This window comes from Acanthochromis polyacanthus, chromosome 15, assembly GCF_021347895.1.
Source record: "Acanthochromis polyacanthus isolate Apoly-LR-REF ecotype Palm Island chromosome 15, KAUST_Apoly_ChrSc, whole genome shotgun sequence".
Lineage (NCBI taxonomy): Eukaryota > Metazoa > Chordata > Actinopteri > Pomacentridae > Acanthochromis > Acanthochromis polyacanthus.
In genome coordinates this window covers 30,343,532-30,362,412 of record NC_067127.1, presented here as the reverse complement: position 1 = coordinate 30,362,412, position 18,881 = coordinate 30,343,532, and the positions used below count along the sequence as shown (strand labels likewise).

The 18,881-nt window shown below is 39.3% G+C and overlaps 1 protein-coding gene across 1 annotated transcript; it reads left to right on the top strand.

Annotated features, from left to right (window-relative positions):
- Positions 1–50: 50 nt before the first annotated feature.
- LOC110970033 (uncharacterized) lies at positions 51–17,122 on the top strand. Its single transcript, XM_022220240.2, has 8 exons — positions 51–401; positions 6,821–6,920; positions 7,317–7,415; positions 7,906–10,281; positions 11,160–11,285; positions 11,450–11,510; positions 16,481–16,605; positions 16,970–17,122. Exons 1-8 carry the CDS (start codon positions 357–359, stop codon positions 16,996–16,998), a joined length of 2,961 nt encoding a protein of 986 aa, XP_022075932.2. The 5' UTR covers positions 51–356; the 3' UTR covers positions 16,999–17,122.
- The last annotated feature ends 1,759 nt before the right edge of the window (positions 17,123–18,881 follow it).

The following is an 18,881-nucleotide window of genomic DNA, read 5'->3' as shown; positions in this document are numbered from 1 at the left end:
CTTTAGAAACTCGAGCTTTTATTTTGATAATCCTGCCGGAAGCACCTCAATCCCGTTGTAGCGACATGACATGTTAGCACGTTTAGAGGATTTAAGCTTCATGTAGCTTAAATGCTACAAAAACAAACAGAGAAGAAGCTGCAGCATGTTAACAGACTGACAGAGAGCAGAGAGTGTGAAGAAGAAGAGGAGGAGGAAAAAGAAGAAGAAGAAAAGTGTTTCTGCTGCAGCTGCTGGAGGACAAACTCTGTCAGGACATTTAGTTCTTTCTCTGAGCTACTCAACATTCCTCAGAGTTTCTTCACCAAACACAGAAAATCTGATTCTTTGCTCAGACTTCTTAATTTTCGATCATCATGGCTGCAGCTCTGCTCAGAGGACGAGCATTGATCTGTGTCAGAGTGAGTACAAATATTATTATTATTATTTAACGTGAACATTATTCGGGTTTTCTGCATTTAAAAGTTTTCAGGCTGTTGCTTTAATTAAAAAACAACAGCACAGCTGTAAAATATAACTGAGTGAAATCAGCTTTGAAACAGTCCAATTAATTTATTCAATCAATCAGTAATCAATACCTTTAGTTAAGTAAAAGCAACAAAGTCAAAACACCATAAAAATAGACGTCCTGCATGAAAAATCTCACTGAAATGAAAGTATACAGTATGAACATCAAAATGTAGGTAAAATGTTGTTCATAACAATAGCAATAATATAATAGCTGTGTTAATAATCATATATATATATATACACACACACACTCAACAAAAATATAAACGCAACACTTTTGTTTTTGCTCCCATTTTTTATGGGATGAACTCAAAGATCTAAAACTTTTTCCACATACACAATATAACCATTTCTCTCAAATATTGTTCACAAATCTGTCTAAATCTGTGATAGTGAGCACTTCTCCTTTGCTGAGATAATCCATCCCACCTCACAGGTGTGCCATATCAAGATGCTGATTAGACGCCATGATTAGTGCACAGGTGTGCCTTAGACTGCCCACAATAAAAGGCCACTCTGAAAGGTGCAGTTTTATCACACAGCACAATGCCGCAGATGTGGCAAGATTTGAGGGAGCGTGTAATTGGCATGCTGACAGCAGGAATGTCAACCAGAGTTGTTGCTGGTGTATTGAATGTTCATTTCTCTACCATAAGCCGTCTCCAAAGGCGTTTCAGAGAATTTGGCAGTACATCCAACCAGCCTCACAACCACAGACCACGTGTAACCACACCAGCCCAGGACCTCCACATCCAGCATGTTCACCTCCAAGATCATCTGAGACCAGCCACTCTGACAGCTGCTGAAACAATCGTTTTGCATAACCAAAGAATTTCTGCACAGACTGTCAGAAACCGTCTCAGGGAAGCTCATCTGCATGCTCGTCGTCCTCATCGGGGTCTCCACCTGACTCCAGTTTGTCATCGTAACCGACTTGAGTGGGCAAATGCTCACGTTCAATGGCGTCTGGCATGTTGGAGAGGTGTTCTCTTCACAGATGAATCCCGGTTTACACTGTTCAGGGCAGATGGCAGACAGCGTGTGTGGCGTCGTGTGGGTGAGCGGTTTTCTGATGTCAGTGTTGTGGATGGAGTGGCCCATGGTGGCAGTGGGGTTATGGTATGGGCAGGCACTGTTATGGACGAAGAACACAGGTGCATTTTATTGATGGCATTTTGAATGCACAGAGATACCGTGACGAGATCCTGAGGCCCATTGTTGTGCCATACATCCAAGAACATCACCTCATGTTGCAGCAGGATAATGCACGGCCCCATGTTCAAAACAAAACTGCACATTTCAGAGTGGCCTTTTATTGTGGGCAGTCTAAGGCACACCTGTGCACTAATCATGGTGTCGAAAAGTAACATACATAAGCATAATTTTGGAAACTTGATAGGCCATTTGTCAAAAACGTGCCTAGTTTACTATCTTTTCATATGTGTCTATTGATATGGCAATCATCAAAGTGTAATAAAATGTCCTTTGATTAATCAATAAAAGAATTTGAATCTCTAGATGATTCGTTACACATTATTACTCCTTAGCTGATTTTGACTCATATCCATATATATATATATATATATATATATATATATATATATGGATATGGATATGGATATTCAACATAATGTGAATATTTTTTCTAGTCCATGGGTTAAAGTATTCCAGCAACATGCCAGATTTCCGGTGTGCGGCACCAGCGTTTGGCTCGAAAAAAGAAAAAACGATAGGACAACATTGCCATTCGAGTTTGTCTACCAGTGGAATGAGGGAACACAGCTTTTACTCTCAACCAAACTAATATCACTCGCTAATTGGAAGTAGAGTAAGTGCGGGTCTTAGAAAGAAGTTGAGATCCACCTGTTGTTGAGTCCATACCGGCTGTCAGAGAGCGCAGTATTCCCTTAAGGCTGCTCAGTCGATGTCTAACAAGTGATTTGTAGTGGGATCGCAATTGTGTGATCGTCAGCAGGCAGCAGATGTAGTGTTCATTTGTTGTCATACTTACAGTGACACCGTGGTGCTATCTCTCAATGATACAGAAATCTGTGGATCCAGATTATAAGCCACATCACTGCCTGATCACTTGGTCCTTGTGACATTTATGATCTTCCCTGAAAATTTAATCCAAATCCGTTATTCTGCTTTTTTGAATAATGTTGTGCACAGACAAATAGACAGAAGGACAAATAGTAGGGAGGTTAAGCCCCAAAAATAGGCCTTTGACTTCAAGTCATGATGCAAAGGTCCCCTTTGGTATGGAAGTACCTTGGGGTCATACAAATAAATTTACCCTAAGACACAAGTGAGATCACATTTTGTATTGGAAATAAACACATTTGTTCAAAAATGGCCGCCAATGCACCTAAAAATACTCTAGAGTCCATATCGTTCTTTCTGTTATAGGTCTAATGACAAATTTGGTGTCAAAGTGTACATTTTTGGGGTCAAAGAATCCAGTAAAATAGGTGTCAAGTTTAAAATACGAACAGCTTTCCCCCTTATGTGACAATATGGGTACATTTCACATAAAAAATTGTGTCATCAGAGTGACTTTACTTATCTTTTCCTTCAAAAAGTTTTGTATTTAAGCAGTGCACCTACTTCTGTACATTGCATTTGTCCTAAATAGCATTTGATTTTGACTAGTCAGGAATAGCATATGCCTAGATGCACCATTGGCTATAACAGCTGTTGAAGGTCAAAGGTGACAAGTTAACACTTTGAGGTTCATATGACTTTGTCATTGAATAGAAAAAATGTTTTTAAGGTTAGATAATTAATAACTAGATAGCTAAAAAATAGTTAGCTGCATTTTAACTAGTTAGCTACTAACTAGTTAGCTTCATTATTATTGAATCAAGCACATAGCCTACATTTTGCTAGCTAGGTAGTTAGCTTCATTATAGATATATGCACAAATGAATTGCACTTTAGCTTATTGCACATGACAGTTTACTAACTGTCATTAAGTGAGTGTGTGTTTGGACAGCTGGACAGCATCCTTTCTCCCACCACCTACATTGGATCCAGAGGGTTCCCCTGGACAGAGCAGGCCATCTTGATCAGCCGATCAAGTTCTTTTTTTTCAGTAGCTTTGATGCTGCTGCCCCAGCAGAGCACTCTGTAGAAGGATAAGGATAAGTATAATCTTTATTGATCGCACAGTGGGGAAAGTTCACCGTTACAGCAGCTCCAGAGCTTTATAAAAATATAAAGGCAGTACAAAAATAAATAAGAAAAAGAAAGACAGTGCAAAAATTGCAGATAACATTATATACACAGATGATATTTTAATACCATGCAGAGGACTATACACAGGAGGATGAGGTATCAGTTATTGCACATAAGTAGGTAGATGTGTGTGTAAATTGGGGGGATTAAAAAAAGTGCAGCAGTAAACAGCATGCAGTGTAGTTTATAATGTGGCATTATATAGTCTGACAGATGCTGGAATAAACGACCTGCGGAAGCGTTCCTTCTTACACCTACGGTGTACCAGTCTGTTGCTGAAGGAGCTTCTTAAAGAGTTCACAGTCTGATGCAGAGGATGGGAGGAGTTTTCCATGATGGACGATAGTTTAGCCAGAGCCCTCCTCTCTCCCACCACCTCCGTGGAGTCCAGGGGGCAGCCACAGACTGAACTGGCTCTTTTTATCAGTCTGTTGAGTCTATTTTTATCACGCTCAGAGCACCCCACTCCCTAGCACACCATTACGTAGAAGACCATGGATGCCACCACAGTGTCATAAAAGGTCTTCAGCAGTGGCCTGCTCACACCAAATGATGCGAGTCTCCTCAGCAGGTATAAATGACACTGACCCTTCTTATAGAAGATGGCTGATGCCACCACAGAGTCATAAAAAAGTCTTCAGGAGTGTCCCCTACACCCCAAAAAACAGTAGTCTCCTCAGTAGACAGAGTCTGCTTTCACCCTTCTTGTATAGTGCTGTAGTGTGGTCTGACCAGTCTGGTTTATTGTTCAAGGTGAACACCCAGTTACTTGTAATAGTCCAATCTCTCCATGTTCATGCCCTGGATGTTCATCAATGGTGGGTGTGTGACTGCGCTGTGGAAGTCCACCACCAGGTTTTTGGTCTTTCCTGAGTTGATCTAGAGGCAGTTCCACTGGCACCAGTCCACAAAGTGCCCACTCATTTGTAAGGTCCCTGGAGGTCTGAGGACGATTCCTGACACAGGAACGGATGAGTGACGGTCATCGGGTGGGTAGAAAGAAGTTTCCTGCAGCGTCCAGTTAGCAGTTTGGTAGAACCATTTTGGGCTTGCTTTTTCTCAGTGTAATGAATGGCTGTTTTGGAGATCTTCAGTTTTTTGGCTACCTGTCTCTCACTCATGCCAATTTCCAGCAGTGCCAAGATGACTGCCTTTGTGGCTTCACATAATTCTTTTGTTTTAGGCATTATGTGAGATCTGACAACTTGTGAGTTGTGCTACGGTTTGAATGTCAGCAGGAAACCACTCTAGGCGTTTGCATCTGCTGTGCTGCTTATGACATGAAATGGTCTCTTATATACCCTGGGAATACAATTAAGCTTCAGCATGTCAAATAGGACATAAAGTATTATGGAATCAGCTGCATTTTTTTGTCGTGTTCATTGTATTCTTCAGGAAATAAACCTTTAGTAGTACCAGGCATTAAAATGAACAAGAAATTGAAGAAAACAAAGGTGGTCTAATAATTTTTTTTCAGGATTGTACTTATGAACTTGTTGTCTCACTACTCAGTTTCTTTGCATCCATAATACACATATTCAGCACTTTAGGTTATTTATTAAATTACTGAGTTGTGAATCAACTGTGTCTTTTGTATGTCTTTTTTTTAAATAAATTGTATATTTAACCTTCAGTTGTCATGGTGAGGAGAATATCATTCTTTTTTCATCTTGGAACCTATTTTATTGGATTCCTTGACCCCAAAGATGTACACTTTGACACCCAGTTTGCCATTATAGCTATAACAGAAGCAAAGATATGGGCTTCTCAAGGATGGTCGGTGGCCATTTTAAAAACGACCGCCAAAGCATGATCTCACTTGTGTCTTAGGATAAATGTATTTGTATGACCCTAAGGTACTTCCATACCGAAGGAGACCTTTGCATCATGACATGAAGTCAAAAGTCACTTAACCTCCCTACGAAAACGTACGCCGATTATCACATAATTCCGCCGCATTCCTTAAAAAATAGAAATGGCACTTCGCGTGATTGGAAGAGTTATACAGAGACAACAAGCCCTTTGGTTGCTGGTGCAAAAAAAATGAAGGAGGCGGGTACTTCTGAACCACGTCACGAGTCAGACCGTCCACGATCTGAAACTCACAACTCCTTTGCTGGGAGCAACAGCCACCACTGAGCTAGGCCTCCCGGCATCAATGACTGGCCGAGTTTGGGATTTAAAAATATGCTTATGCACTCTCATTGCAGAACACGTCGTTTACCAGTTCTCAGCCCCTCGTTAACCTGTGTAAAAAGTTGGCTGAAGATAAAAATGCTTCGTCAAAACTCAGCATGCTGGTTCCATAATTACACAATATAGCACCAGCATTCAAGAAAAGTATTTCTGAAAACCTCAAAAATGTGTGTTTTCACAGAATATTGATAAAGCCACTTGCCAGAGCATGGACAAAACTCTAGACAAAACTCTACTCAAAATCTGGCAAACACAAAGTGAACATTGCCAATGCCTCAACACTTATGGAAGAAGGAAAAGATGTCAGAAAGTAAGAAGAAATAGACAGGAAAAAATAAAGATTCACCTTACCAGGTCTTGTAGTGCCGTAGCAGTTTTTTTTTAATTCAACTGTAGTTGTCTGTAGTCAACTCTTTGTTTATTTTCTATTTTCTTATTTATTTCTGGTTATTTAAGTTTTCTTAGAGCACTTTAATGTTTTTTTGTTATTTGAACTATAGTCTGCTGTTATAAACTATATTATTTATTTATTTTTTGCACTGTAGCTGTTTACATAGTTGTATTTCAGAATAAATAGTTCCAATGGTGCACATATTGTTAAAAGGTGAATCAATGTCCTTTTTCCATGTCTTTTACTGAATGGTTGCTAAACAATACATTTGCACCATGTTGTAGTGAGATGGGGCACCCACCACGACCTACTGACCTCTTTTAATATTACTATAATCTGTAGTCTGAGTTTGTAAAGACAGATATCCTACTTTCTTATGAGTTATTAGCTAGATTGTACCCCGACCCACCACTCAAAAGCAAAAAGTTCATGCTCAGGATTATTTTTCACTTTAAACCCTGTCTAATCTTGATTGTGTCTGTTCAGTGTCTCCACAGAAAGTTGTTTCGAGTCATCTGGAGGCCCCAGAGCGCTTTGTTCAGCTCCAAACCTTCAGACAGAAAACAGCCTCGCAGGACTCACATCAGTGAGTCAGACACAACAAAGTCATGATGTTTTCCTCGTATTTTTATTTTGACTTAACTGTTTACAGAAAGAGAATCTGACCTGCAACAAAAATCATCCAGACATGAATCGTGCTGCAGATGCTGGAATCTTATTGAGTTTTTACCTTAAATCTTAAATTAATGAATGAATAACTGCAATTTGTAACACAGAATTTATTTCAGTTCATATAAATTAATTTGATATGAACTGGATTTACTTAAATTGTTAGATTTTTTTCAAATGAACTTTGCAGCTACTTAATTTTAAGTAAAATCAGCCTGAAGTTTCCATTTTTGCCAACTTAAATATTTGCAAATGTAAAACGACAGCTTTTATTTATTTCTGTGTCTTCATTTTGTTGTCTTTTTACCGGCAGAAAAAGCCAAACCTCAGCCTCCGATCGACATCGCCAAACTCCTGGAGAAGCTCTTCTCCCAGAGGAGGCCAGGCACAGTGCCCTCTACTGCTGTTACCGGTCAGTGCATTCAGGATTGCTCTATTCTGAGCAGCTTCTTCAGATTTCCATGTTTATTCTTGTGAAACAACTGTGCAGGTGACCAAAACTTGCAGCCTGGTTGTTTGGATCTTCATAGGTTGAAAAGTCAAAAAAGCTCCATCCAAATACTTCTCTTTGACCTCAATGGAAAACAAGAAGTCAAAGAAAGATGTAGAGGAGCAAAAGATTCATTTTCACGACGATTTAAATGTAGAATAAAGTGATTTGGATGAAATATCTCCTTTTAATGACCGTGAGCAAGTTTAAAATCCAATGATGCTGCCTGTTTTTATAGTTTCTTGCTGTGATATTCATTTGTAAAGACAACATGCTGTTGGAACACAATGACAGGTTTTGGGGTTCAGAGGATTAATTAACTGAGTCCCTCAAAGGCTGATCTGTTCTGGATATTTCTACCATGTCTGTAATCATTGGTTTTATTTAATTATACTTTGTCTTTTTCGTCCAGCTCGACATGCCAAAGTTTCTTCCACATCGACCAAGCCTTCTACAACCTTCATGAGGGATTCTACCTCAAATGTTTCTCCATCGTCAAAGCCAGGACCATCTGTCTTCCCATCTCCTTCTAGTTTCAAACAAGCTGTTCCCAACAAGACTACATTCAACATTGCAGAGCTGTTCCCTCAGCCAAAATCTGCAGTGAACCCAAAGACTTTGTTTTCCTCTGAATCACGTCCACAGCCTAATCTTAATGTGGTTCAGGCTTCTGTTGCTGAGGGTCTTCCTCGTGTAACTGTTTATGCAACCTCAGCTTCTTCTACTGTGTCATTAGGATCAGAAGAACCTGCAGCAGAAATTCAAACATTAGACAAAACAGTAGAAACAGCTACAGTTCTACCAGTAGAGTCCACCCTATCTAATGTAGAACAACTAGAAACTAGAACTTCTGTTGATGAGGGTCCATTCAAGCCTTCAATAGATGTCCCAGTACATAATGCAGCTCAGGAACTGCAAACCATTTCCAAAGACTCAGGAATTATTGACATTATACATGCAACCAGAGTAGAACCTTTAATAGAAGCTACAATAGAATCACCAGCAACTGTAGACGTACTAGAAACTAGAACTTCTGTTGTTGAAGGTCCAGTAGAACCAACAGTAGGTGCAAACGCAAGAGTGTCTTTGGAAGAACCCTTAAGAGAAACTGTAGTAGAATCAGCAGTAGAGTCCAACCTTCCTTTGGTGGAAAAACCACAAACTAGATCTCCTGTTGTAGAAAGTTCAGTAGATCCTGCAATAGAAGCTACAGTAGATACAGTAGCTCAAGAAGCCAAACCTGCAGATTCAGGACTAGTTGATGCCAAAGGACAGCTTTCAAAAGAAACGGCAATAGAATCACCAGTAGATGCTGCAGTCTCGCAGGAAACAAACAAAACTGAAGTCTTTACGTTGGAGTCGGTGGCTTTATCAGAAGTGGAAGCCGAAGTCGGACGTCTTGAAAGTGAAGTTCTGCAGGAAATATGTGACACGCTTGAGAAAGAAGCCGATGATTTAGCAAAAGTGGAGAAGATAGAAGTGAAGACGGCAGCAGAAGATGTTGCCATTTTTGAAACAGAGGCTGAATTGTCAACAGTGGATTCTATTTCTGAAGCCACTGATGCAATAGAAGCAGAAACAGCTGTATTGATGGAGGCCATCTTTGGTTCTGAGCAGGGACTAAACCGGTCGACTGAAGCTCCCCTACAACAGGGGCCACAGGATGAAACTATAGTTCAGGAGGTGGAGACAGAGTCGACCAATGTTTTGGAAGCCATGTCTCTTGAATCTATGACTTTGGCTGAAGTTGAGGCCTCGTTGGGAACTCTGGAGAGTGAGACTCTGACTGAAACCACAGGTTATCTGGAGAAAGAAGCTGAAATTCATGCTGGAGAGAAGAAGATGGAAGTGAAGATGACAGCAGAACATGTTGCCATTTTTGAAACAGAGGCTGAATTTTCAACAGTGGATTCTATCTCTGAAGCCACAGATGCAATAGAAGCCAAGACAGCCATGTTGATGGAGGCAATGTTTGGTTCTGAACAGGGACCAAAGCAGCCAACTGACACTCCCCTTCAGGGACTGAAACCACAGGATGAAACAATGGGTCATGAATCAGATAAAGAGTCATTGAACGTTATGGAAGCCATGTCTCTTGAGTCTGTGACTTTGGCTGAAGTTGAGGCTTCAGTGGGAACACTAGGAAGCGAATCTCTGAGTGAAACCATGGGTTATTTGGAGAAAGAATCGGAAATTCTTGCAGGAGAGGAGAAGTTGAAAATAAAGGTGAAAGCAGAAGATGTTGCTATTTTAGAAACACATACTGAATTGTCAACAATGGATTCTATCTCTGAAGCCACAGATGCAATAGAAGCCGAGACAGCCGTGTTGATGGAGGCAATGTTTGGCTCTGAGCAGGGACCAAAGCAGTCAAGTGAAGCTCCCCTCCAGGAAGTGGGACCATGGGATGAAATTATGGGTCATGAATCAGATAAAGAGTCATTGAATGTTTTGGAAGCTATGTCTCTTGAATCTGTGACTTTGGCAGAAGTTGAGGCCTCGTTAGGAACACTGGGAAGCGAATCTCTGAGTGAAACCATGGGTTATCTGGAGAGAGAAGCTGAAATTCTTGCCGCAGAGCAGAAAATGGAAGTAAATGAGGGAATAGCATCTAAAGAAGCAACTGAGACCCTAAACCTTGAACCTCTGTCTTTGCCTGAAGCTGAAACTGAAGATCTGCAGACAAATGCACTGATGGAAGAGCTGCTGTTTGCTATTCCTCAGCACATAACGGGTGAAACTGGTCAACGAACAAGTCAGGAGGTTGTCACAGTGAACATTTTGGATGGTAAGTTTGACTTCAGTAAGTGATGAAGAGATATTAGGAGAAGCAAGAAGGAGATGATAGCGGATACAACTTATACTTTAATGTCAGTCCAACATTTATGAAGTACACTTATTCACAATCTAGCCCATCGCCAGAGGCGGTTAGCTTAGCTTAGCATCAATTCCAAAGTTTGAAACTATACCTATATCAACCTGTTTGTCAGCGGCTTATCTGTGCACAAAAAGGAATTTGTTCACCAAATTTTCCACCATTTACCTCCATATAAGATGTCAAATTCTCTTTTTACATTTATGATTGTGTGGGGATTAAAGAAAGAACTTGAAATTTGTTCATTTGTGAGTTTTAGAGCTGTTGCAAAGGTTTTTTTTATTTACACTTTGGAGAGCATCCCGTCTGTCATCCTAAAATGCTCATTATGGTTTTCCACAAAAATTGTCTGAAATCTTAGAATAACATTTGTTGTTTAACTCTTACCATGGCAACAGTGTGCCATTCATATTGATTCAACAACTGTGTGCCCCTAAAGACAAAAAAAGAAGAAAAAAACGTATTTTTCTGTGTGTACACTTGTGTTTAAAGAGCCCATATCGTGCACATTAACAGGTTTCTAGTTTTAGTTTTGGGGTCTGCTAGAATATGTTTATATGCTTTCATGTTAAAATCAAAGATGAGTGGTCCAAGGCAATTGGGAAATTTCAGTTTTTACAGTTTTGGCTATGATAAATTGGGAAATAGTTGGGTTTTTTATAAGAAAATTAAAATTATATATGCTTTTCTAATCTGTTGACAGATTTGGGGTTCAGATGGTGGAATATAAACTTCAGAAATGGAGTCAGCTGTTGCAGACTTTCAACTTTCCTGTTTCTGGGTTTTTACAGCAGCTGCCGTGGATATAGTGGCTGCAGAAACAGATGATAATCCAACTCCTCCTGTTCTGAAGGAGGTGCTACTGGAACAGGAGGAGGAAGCTACAGGGAATGAAGAAGATGTGTCAATGCACACAGGTAACCACCATAGCCACGTGTTGATTTAAAAATCAGAAAATTAAATTCATATCAGACAGTTGTGCCACTGCCAGTTCTAGCAGTTTTTGTTGGCTTTTTTCTTTAAAAAAAAAAACTACAACTGTTTTCTTTTCTAACTTCATAATTTCCTTCCTGTTTTTCAGATTTGGATCCAGTACAGAGACTCTTCTTGGAGAAGATCAGAGAATACAAAAATCTTTACAGGTAGAGACTGAAAAAGTATTCTCATATCATCACTCTCCCACCTCTATGCTTTACTATGCATTCAGGACTATGCATTCACTGTGGTAGCCCTGGTCAGGTTCACACCAAACATGCTGGACTCCATCTGAGCCCAACTAATTTACTTTCATCTGACCAAAGTATGTTCTCTAACATTCATCGAGCTTCTTTTCATGTTCTTTAGCAAACTTTCATCAGGATGTTGAGTATGAGCAACAACCAGGCTTTGTTCTTGTCCTCTATCCATAGAGGTCAATGTTCTGAATGTCCTTCACACTGTCTGAGCTTCACACTAACTCTGATTTCCATTGATAGCCTTGATGCCACTTCTGAAGCAGCTGTCGTCTGTTTTTCACAGCTAGATTGTCAAAGTAGTTCACTGTCCATGGAGTCATTTTGGGAGCTCTGATTAGTAGTACTATGGCTCCTTGTATACCTGCAGCTCTGATTAGTGGCACTATAACTCTTTTTATACCTCCTGATTAATGCTGACACTGTGGTTCACTGATTTTTAGTTGTTCACTGATCTTCATAGATCCTTTTCCATCTTTCTAAAGAATCACAATGAGATTTTTAATTTCCTTAGATTATTTTTTCACATGTGGAGCCATGATGCCGACATAGAGAGACACAGTCCATAGATCCAAAATTGAGAAAGTTCTACAATTCTACAATTCTACAATTTCATTTAGCAGACGCTTTTGTCCAAAGCGATGTACAACACAAGCAAGAATTCAGACATAAGGAAAAACCTGTAGTAAGTGCAAAAGTGCTTCAAGTGCGATTGGTCAAAGGTGTTGCCATCAAGTTGCAGAAGAAGTGCCACCCCTATTTATTTATTTATTTATATAATTTTTCTCAACTTTGTCAGCGCTAAATAAGTGCTGGGTTTTGGACCACCTGACTTATTCTACCCCTAAGGTGGAGTCGGATTAGAATCTACCATTCTAGTTTAAAATTGAACCAGAGGCCTAAACCTGATTACAGCTCATTTGAAAATCTCACTCTTAGTCTCTCTCATCCAAATTTGAAAGCTCAGAAACCAGTTTTATTTGTTGTTATATATCGTCCTCCTGCTCCTTATTCTGAGTTTTTATCTCAATTCTCAGACTTTTTATCTGAATTAGTGCTCAGTTCAGACAAAGTTATTATTGTGGGTGACTTTAACATTCATGTTGACGTAGACAGCGACAGCCTTACAACAGCTTTTAATTCATTATTAGACTCAATTGGGTTTTCTCAACATGTAAATAAACCAACTCATAGTTTTAATCACACTCTTGACCTTGTCCTGACTTATGGCTTAGAAATTGAAGAGTTAACAGTATTTCCCCAGAACCCTCTTCTTTCTGACCATTTTATGATAACATTTCAATTTAAAGTAAAGGATTGTTTAGCAGCTGAGAACAAATATCATTACAGTAGGTGTTTGTCTGACAATTCAGTATCTAAATTTAAGGAAATAATACCCTCACTGTTTACTTCAGCAACATTTACTAATAAATCAGAAGGCAAATATTATTATTTTACCCCCACAGAAGTGGATTATTATGTTAATAATGCTTCAGCCTCACTGCGTACAACTCTTGATAGTGTTGCACCTGTAAAAAAGAAAGTTATATCTCAGAGAAGACTTGCTCCTTGGTATAATTCCCAGCTGCGGACTTTAAAGCAGGCATCCCGAAAGCTGGAAAGAAAGTGGTATTCCACTAATTCAGAGGTAGTGTATGTGGCTTGGAAAAATAGTCTAGTAATCTATAAAAAAGCTCTTCATAATGCCAGGACAACTTATTATTCATCTTTAATAGATGAGAACAAGAACAACCCTAGGTTTCTCTTTAGCACTGTAGCCAGGCTGACAAAGAGTCAGAGCTCTGTTGAACCTTGTATTCCTTTAGCTTTAACCAGTAACGACTTCATGAGCTTCTTTACACAGAAAATAGTTATGATTAGAGATAAAATTAATCTGGCCCTTCCTACAAATGTCACAGATGCTTTTGAATTGGCTGTTAGACCTGATGAATCTTTAGAATTCTTCACTCCTATATGTCTCTCTGAACTAATTTCAACAGTTTCTACATCCAAACCATCAACATGTCTTTTAGATCCTATCCCAACTAGACTCTTCAAGGAGATTTTACCTTTAATTAATTCTTCAATGTTAGATCTGATTAATCTCTCTCTAGTAACAGGCTATGTACCACAGGCTTTTAAGGTTGCTGTCATCAAACCTTTGCTTAAAAAGCCCACTTTAGATCCAGATGTGTTAGCTAACTATAGACCGATATCCAACCTACCATTTCTCTCTAAAATTCTGGAAAGAACAGTTGCAAATCAATTGTGTGAACACCTACAAAGGAATAATTTGTTTGAAATGTTTCAGTCAGGCTTCAGAGTGCATCATAGCACAGAAACAGCTCTAGTGAAAGTTACTAATGACCTTCTCATAGCATCAGATAATGGACTAGTCTCTATACTTGTTTTGTTAGATCTTAGTGCAGCGTTTGACACAATCGACCACAAAATTTTATTACAGCGTCTAGAATATTCAATTGGCATTAAAGGGACAGCACTGGATTGGTTTAAATCCTACTTATCAGATAGGTTCCAGTTTGTGCATGTCAACAATAACTCTTCTGAGCAGACTAAAGTTAATCACGGAGTTCCTCAGGGTTCTGTCTTAGGACCGATACTTTTCACATTATACATGCTTCCTTTAGGCAATATTATTAGGAAGCATTGTATTAACTTCCATTGTTATGCAGATGACACACAATTGTATTTATCTATGAAGCCAGATGAAACTGATCAGTTAGCTAGACTGCAAGATTGTCTTAAGGACATTAAAACCTGGATGACTTTTAACTTCCTACTGCTAAATTCAGACAAAACTGAAGTCATTGTATTTGGCCCCAAACATCTTAGAAACTCGCTTTCAAAGCAAATAGTTACTCTGGATGGCATCACATTGGCCTCCAGTACTACTGTGAGGAATCTTGGAGTTATTTTTGACCAGGACATGTCCTTTAACTCACACATAAAGCAAGTCTGTAGGACTTCCTTTTTTCACCTGCGTAATATTGTAAAAATCAGGAACATTCTGTCTCAGAGTGATGCAGAAAAATTAGTTCATGCTTTTGTTACTTCCAGGCTTGACTATTGCAATTCCTTATTATCGGGTTGTCCAAATAGCTCTCTCAAACATCTACAGTTGATCCAAAACGCTGCTGCGAGAGTACTGACAGGAGTTAGCAAAAGAGATCATATTTCCCCTATACTTGCTTCTCTTCACTGGCTTCCTGTTAAATCCAGAATAGAATTTAAAATCCTTCTTCTGACATATAAAGCTCTTAATAACCAATCTCCATCATATCTTAAAGATCTGATAGTACCTTATTATCCTAGTAGAACTCTTCGCTCTCAAACTGCAGGCTTACTTGTTGTTCCTAGAATTTCTAAAAGTAGAATGGGAGGCAGAGCCTTCAGTTATCAGGCGCCTCTCCTGTGGAACCTGCTCCCAGTTTGGGTTCGGGAGGCAGACACCCTCTCTATTTTTAAGACCAGGCTTAAAGCGTTCCTTTTTGACAAATCTTATAGTTGGGGCTGACTGGGTGACCCACAGAGGTTCGGCTTGTGTCTTCATTGTACAGCTGACTCCTTCTTGGACGTCCCTTCGTTCTGCCCCTAGTCATGCTGCTATAGGCCTAGGCTGCTGGGGGACTTTTCTTGACGCACTGAGCCCTTCTCTATCTACCTTTACATTTAATATGTATACCGTTATTGCAGTACATTCACTCTGTTTCCCCCTGTGCTATTTCTCCGAGTGTCCCTGGTCCCAGAGCTGGATGCTTCAGATCTGCGGTCGATGTTCCACCAGCTGGTCCAGTCTCCACCATGTCCACTGTGGGATGCTGCTACTGACCTTCCACCAGCCCTCTGCTTCCGATTCCCTTTTTCCACGAGTCAACTCTGCATCGCCTTCAATATACTGTTATGCTAACTTACATACTGTTTGAATTTTACTGCTAGCTATATAAGGAGTATGTTTAATGTCAGAGCCGTACATCATAAGAGTAAACTATGAGTCAGTTTTCAATGTTAGCTTATACTTTGTCTGTGTCACATATCCTGTCATGCATGTATCCAAATGTGTGTTGTGTTTTCCTTGCTTTCTCACCCCTCCCTCTTCTCCCATCCCTCCCCCTTGCCCTCTTCTGTCCTTCTCAACCCGCCCGGCCAGCAGGCAGATGGGTCCCCCCTATTTAGAGCCGGGTTCTGCTCGAGGTTTCTTCCCTGTTAAAAGGGTGTTTTTCCTTGCCACTGTCGCCTTTGGGCTTGCTCTGGGGGTCAGGCATATGGGTTCTGTAAAGCGTCTTGAGACGATTTGACTGTAATTGACGCTATATAAATAAAATTGAATTGAATTGAATTGAATTGATTAAGTGCCTAGGTGTTCTCTGAACAACTGAGTCTTCAATTGTCTCTTAAAAGTAGAAAGGGACTCAGCAGAACGCACAGAGTTTGGTAGTTTGTTCCACCATTTGGGAACAACAGAGGAGAAGAGCTCATTTTAGAACCGTGTTCATGAAGTTTGGCTGATTGGAAGTCACAGGTGGACTCTGGATTCATTTTTTGTTACTTTGAGTTTCTTGGGCCTAAATTATTCATATATTCTTTCTGTTTAACTTAGAAGTATTGCAGTTATTGCTAGATGATACAGTTTTAAAATTTTGACCCATAAGTGATTTAGCACAACAGCCTGTCTCATGGTCCATCCACTTACATGTAATATAGCTGTAGAAAGAAGAAGTAAAAGCTACAATATGCTAACATCATTAGTAGAAAATTGACTGAAAATTGGAAGAAAATTGATATTGGCATACAGTTTGGAGGAGACTTCAGCTGACTGACAGCCATTTTCTGTTTTAATCTTTCTTGTCTCCTTCTCTAAGGCTGAATGGACGACAGTTGGAGGTGGAGCCAGATTATGTAAAACACCTGTCAGAGGAAACGGCAAAGCTACAGAGACTTTATGGAGGAGGAGACCTGACCAGCTTCCCTCATTTCACCTTCACTGGTGCGAGAATGATAGGAGAGAGTTTGCTAATAACTTTGCATTTTAACAAACATATCCTGTGACTCTGGTAAATGGTGTAATTTTGACAAATTCTTGGGGTTCAGAACCAAATTTAGGTAATCCTAATCCACAGTGAATCTGACTAATTAACTCATTTTTAAATCAGTACAGTTTTTTCAGCAGGAATGCTTCTAGAAACCAGTTAATTGACATTACACTCACATAAGGCTTCATCTATTGTGCTTTGCTAATACTTTGTCTGATCCGGTTCTATGTGGAGCTTACGAACTGTATTTTTATCTCATGATGCTGCAGCTCAATAGCAACATAAATGATTAGCATATTTGTTCTGTTTTATCTCCAGATCCTGAACTGGACCAAGACTCCAGATGATTCATGGATGCTCTTTATGCTCCCTCTTTTTGCTGACTTTTGTCCGACCTCGTCCTCCGTTACCTCCTTGTTTCAGATGTAGCACGTGTTGATGAAGAGGAGGAACATATACAGGGATGTTTGTGTTCGTTCCCGGCTGCTGGTTTGTACTGTGCAATAATGAATTCTATTTGATTTAATGATCCTATATTTTACCATTTTCAGCAAATGAATGAGAAATGTTTCCAGAGTGTGTCTTCTTTTTCAATGTTTTAGCCCAAAATACTATTTTACTTCATTAGTCCCTTATATTATAACTTAGAGTTTTAGTTCTAAACAGGCTGTTTCAGCGTCGGTAGCTTTAAATGTAGCTGAGCTGCTGCTGCTACTGACCCCACATCCTTCAGGAAGAAAACTCTCACTGCATCTGCGATTGACAGCACATAGAAATACAGAAGACCTAGGAGGGCACAGACAAAGATTTCAGGGAGAATGCATATATAATTTTTAAACTGACCGCTAGTGAGTTTTTTGGTTTTTTTTTTTGGCATTTTGGGCAAAGTTTGGGTCAGTAAGGACAAATTTATGTCATGTTTTTGAGTGATTGTGGACAAATTGTTTTCATTTTGGACAAATTTTAGGGTCTTTTATACCAGGTTTGTGTCATTTTGGACAAATTTCAAATTATGAGTTAATTTTTTTCAATTAAATGTAGCTTGAAAAAGTTATGTGCATCTAAATTTTCAGAATAATTTTCTTGTTAGAGGGTCCCCAAAACCTTTGCCCATAATGTGCTTTATTTTCTGGTTTCCTGAGAAATCCTAGTAAACGAGGTAACCAAAGCACAGGAACATCAAAACAGAAGAATTTAAAGAAGCCACAGGGTAATGTACTAAAGAAATGTCATGTCGAGACAGTCATGTCTGTGTAATATAGATGGCCTGTTCCCACACTAATACATTTAGTAGCCTAGAAAGGGTGGAATACAATTAATACAAACACCACCAACATTTTAGTTCTTCAGATACTAACAGTGCATGAAGACTCTTGTGTTCACTCTTGTTGCAGAACATTTGGTGAGTTTGTTTGTAGTTCAGACATTTTCGAATTTTCCGGTCAATCTGGACAATCTTTGGACACATTTTCAATAATTTTAGATTAATTTTTACGGAATTTTGGGCAAGTTTCAGTGCCTGAAGACTCAGCCGCCAGTATTTGTGTAACTTTAGACAAATTGTAGTTTGGAGAATTTGGACAGATGTTTGTCATTTTGGACAAAGTTTAGTCACTTTGGACTTATTTTGAGTCATTTTAGACATATTTTAGATAACTTTGGACTCATAGTGAGTCATTTCCGGACAATTCTCAAGTAGCTGAAGACTTGTGTTCACTCTTACAGCAGCAAATTTTATGAATTTCGCTCGCAGCTCAGACATTTTAAAGTTTTCAGGTCAATCTGTGGATACATTGTGAGTCATTCTGGACAAGTTTGTGCACATTTAGAATAATTTTAGACAAATGTTTGAGTCATTTTGGGCACATTTCAGTGCATGAAGACTCAGCAGCTAGTATTTGGGTAATTTTAGATTAATTTTGAGTCACTTTGAACTAAGTTTGAGACATTCAAGACATGTTGCTATTATTTTTGGACAAGTTTTGAGTCATTTTCAAGTCATTTTGCTTACGTTTTAGTGCATGAAGACTCTTGGGTCACTCTTACAGCAGAATATTTAGTGAGTTTTACTCGCAATTCAGAGATTTTAGAGTTTTCAAGTTAATCTGGACAATCTTTGGACTCATTTTGAAAAACAATTGACTCTTTAAGTCATTTTGACAGATTTTTGTCATTTTGGACTGATTCTGAGTCACTTTGGACTAATTTTGAGTCTTTTTAGATATGTTGC